This window comes from Columba livia, unplaced genomic scaffold (genome assembly GCF_036013475.1).
Source record: "Columba livia isolate bColLiv1 breed racing homer unplaced genomic scaffold, bColLiv1.pat.W.v2 Scaffold_127, whole genome shotgun sequence".
In the NCBI taxonomy this organism is placed as follows: Eukaryota; Metazoa; Chordata; class Aves; order Columbiformes; family Columbidae; genus Columba; species Columba livia.
In genome coordinates, this window is record NW_027043024.1 from 1,541,800 (window position 1) to 1,549,988 (window position 8,189).

An 8,189-nucleotide genomic window follows, 5' to 3' on the forward strand; every position below is an offset into this window, starting at 1 on the left:
GAAAGGCACCAGCACGAAGCAGCCGGTGCCTCCTGCAGCCGGCCAAGCCAACAAAGGCGCTTGCCGGCCAGTATAGAATGTTACGTTTCAAAAGCTCCAACTGCTCCTCCAGCTTTAGTCCAGGAAGGTTCGTTGCGACTTCAGCTATGAGGTTGAGAATCTTCTTACTCCATCAGCTTCTGAAACCATTTCTACCAAAGCAGAAGGCGCTGGCAGTATTGTAACAAAAGCTGATCGTGCACAGCCCGACATCAACGGTCAGCACAAGGTCAGGAAAAACTCCTGCGGCACTGAGGATGAATTTGGTGCCTCTCACCCTCGTCTCCTCCTCTGCTGTGGCCACCACATGGAGGTAACACAGCCAGACAGAGTGACAGCACAGGTGGCCAATCAGAGAGAGGGTCACCTCAGGGAAGGGCAGGCCCAGGCAGAGTGCCAGCCCAGACAGCCAATCAGAGGTCACATCTCAGTTGAGGGGCGGGCACTGCACTGCAGCAGCCTGAGCAGCCAGTGACCAATCAGAGCCAGCGTCACCTCAGGGAAAGGGTGGCCCAAACCAGGGCAGAGTGACAGCCCGGGTGACCAATCAGAGAGAGCGTCACTTCAGGTGAACTGCATCTGAGCAGCCTGACTAGCTGGGGGCCAATCAGAGGCCACTCTCAGGGAAGGGCGGGCCCCAAACAGGGCAGAGTGACGGCCCAGGGGACCAATGCGAGGCAGCGTCACCTCATGGGGGAGATGTCCCTTGCAGACAGGACTGCAAGACCCGCTCCTGCCAGGTTGGACTTTGCCTCCAGACGTGGCGCAGCCTCTTCCATTGTGACATCAGCCACTGCCGTTGTGTCACAAAGCAGCGTCAGCGCTGAGGTCGGCACAGCAGGGGATAAGACCAGGGGTCTCCCTGCGCCTCGGTCACTCTCGATCTTGAGGGAACCGAGATCGCAGAGTTTTTGGCTCATTCCTGAGCAAGGAAGATGCTTGTTACCTGCACCTCAGCAGGTACCAAGGGACACACAGAGAAGGTTGAACGTCTGAACGGGTATGTTTGAAAACTCCTCCTCCCCTTTCCCCAGGTGTGTTTTCTACCTCGTCAGCTGGGGTGGGTGGAGGGTGGGCAGGAGAGGAACACGAGGGCAGCCTGAGAGCTGGGTCTGGAGCTGCTGGAAGGCAGCAGCTGCCTTTCAGTCTCTTCATGAACGTGAGGGCTGGGCCCAGAAGCCTTTGATCTCTGCAGAATGAGGGACAGGTCCATTTTGGATGGGACAGAGAGAGTCCCAGGGGTTGCCCAGACACAGCCTGCCGCAGTAATTGTGAGAGCTCAGCTCCGTCCTGTATTGTGCTCTGCAGGGTGGGTTCTGTCCCTCAGCCTGCTTGGTTTTCCTCTCCACGGGGACCAGAAGGACACCAACGTGTCCTCTGTTGGCCGTGGGTCTGACTTGTGTTCCTGACAGAGGAGGTTTCCTTGGGAAGCCTGGTCAGCTCCTCACCAGGGCTCTGCCTTAGGAAAGGGGCTCAAAGTCTTCAAAGGGGTGCAAGGAGTTCTCTAGGAGAACAAAAGGGATTGTTTATTCCTGATGAGTGTCGCTGTGAGCCTGTTGAGAGCCTCCTGGAACAAGCAGGAGGAATTTCCCCCTTACAGAGCGGTGTGTGCTGTGTCTTGGCAGATCAGGCTCAGGGCAGCAGGGCCCAGACACCGGAGTTTCTTTGGCGCTTCCTTGGTTGCCCGTTGCTTGCCAGCACGCATTGACGTTCAGCCCTCCCTCCCTCTTTCCAGTCTGCATTTGTCTGCCGTTCTGCCAAGAGAAGGGCCAGAGATAACCCAGCTGCTAAAGAAACGCTGCGAGAGGGGAGACACACACCCCCCTGGCAGCTGATGGACTGTAGGGGCACAGGCTGAACGTTCTCTTGAGAGGGTGGAGAACAGGAGCAGCACAAGTGCCGATCACATGCTGGGCGGGAGAAACAGGCGTTCGTTTTGTCCCTTCCATTTCCAAAGAATCCCTCTCCAGCCCCACAGACGTGAATTGTGGCCACAGCTCTTGTTGCAACTCCTGTTCTTAGTCTGGAGTCGATCTTGAGCCCTTTGTCCCTAAGGAAACAATCTTTGCCGTGACAAATCCCCCACTGGTGCAGCTGGTGAAACCTCCAGCAGTGACTGGAGCTGGTGCAGGACCAAGCCAATGCACACGGCAGGAACGCCAGGCTCAAGGGCTGAGTCCATGCTGCTGCTCTCCAGTCTGCTGCTGATCTGCATGGGAACCGCCAGCTTCACCAGCCTTTTCTTTATCTGCTCTGCAGGACGATGAAGGTTCTCAAGGCAACAACCTTGGTGCTGCTCCTTGGTATCTTCTCTTTCGGTGAGTCTCTGCAGATCTCCGACCTGAGGACGGTGCTTTAGGAGGTACTCGGGGCTCCATCCTGCCCTGTTCCGCTTCCCCCGCTGTGAGCAGAGGAGCTCAGCCAAGAGCAGAAAGTCCCCACAGAGCTGTGCCAGTCCCTGCTCCAGCGGGACGGGTGTGGGTGAGGAAGGGCTGAGTTGCCTTCCCCAGGAGGGCTGAGCCAGGTCTCTTCAGCCCAGAGAGAGGCCGTGGCTGAGCTCTCCTGCCCCAGGGGCTGAGAATCTTCTGCAGGACAAGGAGCACAGTCCAGGGCAGAGAACGTCCATGTGTTGTGAAGCCCTTATGCTGTGATGGCCACTGTCAAAGACAATGAGAGACAACTAGGGCACTTGAGAGAGACACAGAAAGGGGAGCAGGCATCCTGGGGCATAACCCAGCCTTAGACCAAGTTTTAAGCTCTGGTGTGTGTCCCACAGGTGTTTACCACTTGGGCCAACTTGGCAAAGAAAGCCTCTGGAGCACCGCAGCACAGTTACGAGACCTGAGCAAAACCCTGTCCCTGCCAGACCAGCTCCATAAGCTCCAGGAACAGCTTTACCATCTGCGCTGGAGCACAAAGGATGTTGCGGAGCAGGCTCTACAGGAAGGCGTGAAGCAGGCAAAGCTCCCAGGCTTTACCGGATGGGTAAGGGTACAAGGCAGAAGGATCTGCTCAGGGGTTTTATCCTCCCTCTGGCACGTATCCTACTCCATTCCCTGTCACAGCCAACAGGCTGGTGCTGCTGGAACAAGTGCTGCCATGGCCACACTTCCTTTTCCTGTTGCTCCACACGTCCCTATGGGGAAAAGAGAGCGTGACGGGAATGACAGCTGTCTGAGTTGTACCTTCCTCTGCATTCAGATCTCGAGTCCTCCGCAAAGGAGGACTGGAGAGAAAGACCTTCCAGGCAATTTGGGTGTTCCTTGCATCTGAGATGGGCCTTGTCCCTGTTCACCTTGGCTGGCCTTGCAGGGGAGCTGCTTGCCTCGTTCCTTTTCCTTCTAACAGGCACTGTCCTTTGTGTTCCTTCCCAGGCTGTTCAGGAGATCATCAATCAAGCCCTGGAGAATCTGGTGGAAATCCAGGTCCCGATGCCAGATTACGCCCTGAAATCAGCAGGTGCCGTGACATTGTACATACAAACCAGTTCTAAAGCTCTTCCTGTCCAGATTGACAAGATGGGTGTTGTAACTTGCCCTGGGGTGGGAGAGAAGGGACGAGAAGTCAATTTGTGCCCTAAAAGTGCACCCACTGACAGAGTGTGTAACAGGCCAGACCCCATGGGAAGCTCAGAAAGCCTTGTTCACGTTCTTGTCTTTTTCCACGGCCCCATACGACATTTTAGTGACACCTTGCTGTGTGTTCCAGAGAGGCCGTGCTAGTAAGAAAGAGGGGAAACAACTGTGGGACATAGATGATAACTGAGAAACCTTTTCCAAGTCAACAGTGCAATATTCCTCCTGACACTGCCTGATGATTCTGCTCATGTTTTAATTTCCAGGGGCTGCTGTCATTCATTCCAGAACTTCTCCATCCCTCCGGAACGCCAAAGCCAAACTCTTCTTCTATTCCCTGCCATTGATGGACTACATGAGGTCCCCTGAGCTTATTCTGGAGGTAGGAGCACCAAGAAGCAGTAAAACATAGGTCAGGATAATGAACCACACCTGCTTCTCGGAGTTGCGTTTCCCCGTATCTTTGATCCTCAAAGCTTCTTCTCCTGCCTCCTTCTTGCATGGACCTGCTTTCCTTCTGTGTCTTCCTGCTGAGTATTTCCTCTCCCAAAGTGCCCCAGGTTCTACGCGGGAGCTTCTGCCAGGCCAGGCTGCTCCTGCAGTCTGTGTCTGCCCACTCGCTGTGCAAACTGTCAGCACGGCACGGGAGGAGAATGGCAGAGGAGCCTGCAGAGCTCTGGGATGTGTTCTTACTGAGCAACAGCAGGTGCTGAGAGTCTGCACTGCTGGAGGGTCCCATGTTGGGCTCTCAAGCTGTCCTGGCCCTGCTCCTGAGCTGCCTGCACAATCTGAAGAGCTGGCTGGTGCCAGTGGAAGGAGGTGGGAGCGGATGAGAGGGAGCGAGTGCTTCCCCTGACAGGAAAGGTTCATCCAGGTGGGCCCAGAGCTGCCCCCTGCTCTGGGCAGGGGCTTTTGAGCCACACCAACCCTGGCTTGTTTTTGGTGAGGGCTCTGGACTGGGAGAGGCCACTGAGATTCTACAACTAGCACACCCAGCTCCCAGCCATCGAAGGGCTTCTCTGCGGAATTGTTTTGTGATACGTGAATTCTCACAGCTGCTGCTCTGTTCGGTACCCACAGAGTCCGACTGAAGGCACTGGCTGTGGTTCAGAGCAGAACTGATTGGCCAAATGATTATTAATCCTCTGATGCTCATGGCAGGAATGAGAGCCAGGGCAACCTTCTCCACGTCAATGTAGTTTCTTCTTCTCCTTTCAGCCAGAAAATTATCCTGGAAACTGCTGGCCCTTCCCAGGAAGTCAGGGTCACGTGTTCATCAAGCTCTCTGTGCCAGTCATTCCAAGATCAGTCACCATGGACCATGTCTCAGGGACAGCGTTCCACGGAGAAAGTATCTCCGGAGCTCCAAAGGACTTTGCTGTCTACGTAAGTGACTTCTCTGGAGTTGGGGGCTGGGGGTTGCACAGCATTTCTAAGCAGGGAATGAAGACGGGTCAAAGAGTCCAGTGGCCTGAAGCTTCCTCCTGACTCTCAGAAGAAACAGGGTCCTTGGAGTCTTTCCCTTCCCATTTTATTCCTCTTTTATTCAATGTACCACTCAAGAACAAAAAGCTGCTCAGGCAAGATGCTACTTCAGGAGCCACAAGGAAAAGGAGCTGAACAGTACATGGTCCTAAACCTTCTTGGCTTCCAATCCCAGTGGCATTTGTGATCCTGAGGTTACCTCCCTCTCACTGGGAGTGTCTGCTCCTTTTCGGACTTCCAGCTTGGACTTGTTGAGTAGACAAGTGTAGTGTGCTGCCCAGCTGCAGCTTAAGTCTTTTCCTTGTGCTCATCATCCTTGGACTATGTAGCTGAAATAACCCCGTACTTCACCGACTGAAGTTCAGTCTCCCATGGTGCACCAGACGCTCTTGTTTTCTCCACCCCTGTTTTTCTGTAGGGCTTCAAGGAAGAACACGAGGAGCAGGGAATGTTCCTGGGACAGTTCACTTTCCTGGCGCCACTGAATCCCAGTCAGACCTTCCAGCTGAAGGTATGGGGACAAAGACGGAGGAGAACTGTAGGAGAGGAGGAGAAATGCAGTTGGATGGGCAGAGGCTTCCCTGCCAAAGGGCTACAGGCAGCCCTGTCCTTGAGTGTGTGCCACACTGGCCTTTCTTCTGCTTTAACTTCCTGGTGGGAGATGTCTGGACTGCCGGTCTTCTCTTTCATTTTGGGTGCTTAGTGCTTAGAAGTGCCACAGTTGAAGCTGGAATCAGCTTGACTGTCTAGACCCCAAGTGCACACAAGCGGCCACATCCTGTAGGATGCATGACTGCTGTTCTGCCATTTAAAGACCAGAAATACTGGGCTTCCTGAGGATTCTGTTGGTGCTGGCAGTGACTAGTGACAGGGAGGCCATTCTGTTTCTGTGGCTTTCTGGAGAAGGGAACAAGACATTATACTGACACCAGCACTGGATCTTCTGACGGTGGAAACGTGTGCCTCAAAGCAGGCGAGAACTTTCCAGTGTATTTGCTGAGGCATCTGGTAGCTGCTTCTTCCTTTGCTGTTCTCATGGCCCAATGGGGTAGAGCAGGATAAGAACATCTGGACCACCACAGGTCAAAGCCCCCGCGGGGCAGCAGGAAGGAAGCTGCTGATCGAGGCCATTGCTGCGACACTTCTGTCAGTGCTCACGTGCCAGAGAGGAAAAGGCGACTCGTTTCTTCTTGTCATTGCAGAACGAGCTCCCTGGGGTCGTGAATTACATCAGGCTGCAAGTGCTGAGCAACTGGGGCCACCCGGACTACACCTGCCTGTATCGGTTCAGGGTGCACGGTGATCCGCCAAAAGACGGGGGAGACACGGCAGTTTCACCTGTCAATAAATTCCATTAATGTTCACCCAGTTGAGTTCCCGTCTGCTTTGCCTGTGATGCTGCCTGGTCCTCCCTGAGCTCATTGGAGCTCCCCGTCCTTCTCTAAACCCACCAGCTTATGGGAGACTTCAGGAGTCCGCAGCAAGGTTGTCCTAATTAAAAGAAACAGGAAAACTCAGTCACAAATCTGCAGAAAGCCTGACATCCACACTCTTGCTGTGACACAGGAACATCAGCAAGGCCCTGCCTGGACACCAGAGATTAAATTAATGGACAGTTTTCCTATGCAAGAAGCAACTAAGGATCGACTGAGTGGAACCATCTGTTGTTACCTGTTTTCACAAGAGGCACGTGCTGCTTCAGCTTCCATCTTTCAGTCTGTTGCCGATGAGAAAATGGAAGTGTGGGTTTTTGTGAGAAGGAAACCTTAACTGGAAAGTGGGTTCATGGACTTATTTGCCTCTCTGGGCACATATTGAGTTAATAGTGTGGGAACGTTACAGAGCAAAGCAATCCCAGGACACTTAAGAGATCCCATAACCACACGAGTCTGTCTTTCCTTTTGACCCGAGCTCCCCAAGCCCCAAGGCAGGAGCAGGCAGGGCAGTCGTGCGCTCGGGCCGTACCAGGGAGGAGAGAGCAGGACCAGCGCTTGGCACCCAGGGCTGGGAACAGCAATTTGTGCTCTGAGCTGGGGCTTAGTCCATGTGCAAGCCCAGCACGGGTCCAGATACCAAACTGAGGGTGTCGGTTCACCCCCGGTGCCACACACACGGCACCTTCTTCCATCGCCTCCTCCGATGAGCTGTTTTGCAGCCCCTTCCAGCTCAGCCCAGCTCAGACACCTGCACTCTGGCTCAGGGCTGCCTGGGGCTGGTGACCCTCGGGGCAGCAGCAGGAACCGCTCTGACCCTGGTTGTGGGGCTGTCCCTGGGCTGAGCCTCGGGCCCAGGGCTGCTGAACTGGGCCATGCTGGGGCCCAGGGCTGCTGAACTGGGCCCTGGTGGGGCCCAGGGCTGCTGGGGTTGATGGGTCCCCCCGTCAACTTTCCCAGAGAGTCCCACAGAGACCCAGAGAGACCCGTAGAGACCCATAGAGACCCGTAGGGACCCATAGAGACCCGTAGGGACCCATAGAGACCATAGGGACCCGTAGAGCCCCATAGAGACCATAGAGCCCCACTCTACCAGTGTTGCTGTTCTCCGTGGTGCAGCGTGGTGCTCACCAGGCACAGCCAGAGCTGTTCCTGTGCCAGGAGAAGACTTCACACAGAGCCTTGGCTGATGGTGACAGTTCCCACCAGCCGTCCAGCTCTGGAAGGTCCAGGTGCCACAGAGGGGACACTGACGGGTCGCCACTTCTCTTGCAGCAACAGGATTGACCAGCAGGAGGGAGGCAGGACCAGAGGGTCCATGAGGTCAGAAAGCACATCAGAGCGCTGGTACAGTCATGGTGACAGCAGAGGGAGAACAGAAAGAGATGCAGTGACCTGGCTGGGACAATGCTGCTGATGTGACGCCTGCCACACAAACACAGAGACAGATCCATCACCACATGGTGGAGAAGGCAGACGTTAGAACACATGAAGCACCGTGGATCAGCTAGAAACCATCCAAATTACATGTGGGAAGGATGTTCTACCTGGTGACAAGAACATCACCTGCCAAAGGATGAAACAGGGGAGCACTGGAAAATTAAAGATTAGTTAATTTGGATTAGCAGCTGACCGAACAATATCAAAACTAAATACA

At 54.6% G+C, this 8,189-nt stretch overlaps 1 protein-coding gene across 1 annotated transcript; it reads left to right on the plus strand.

The window, feature by feature from the left end:
- Positions 1–2,663: 2,663 nt before the first annotated feature.
- Positions 2,664–6,457, plus strand: LOC135577617 (SUN domain-containing protein 3-like). The gene is made up of 7 exons (XM_065047749.1): positions 2,664–2,670; positions 2,816–3,024; positions 3,414–3,498; positions 3,881–3,996; positions 4,833–5,000; positions 5,518–5,610; positions 6,302–6,457. The coding sequence occupies exons 1-7, from the start codon at positions 2,664–2,666 to the stop codon at positions 6,455–6,457; spliced, it is 834 nt and encodes a 277-aa protein (XP_064903821.1).
- The last annotated feature ends 1,732 nt before the right edge of the window (positions 6,458–8,189 follow it).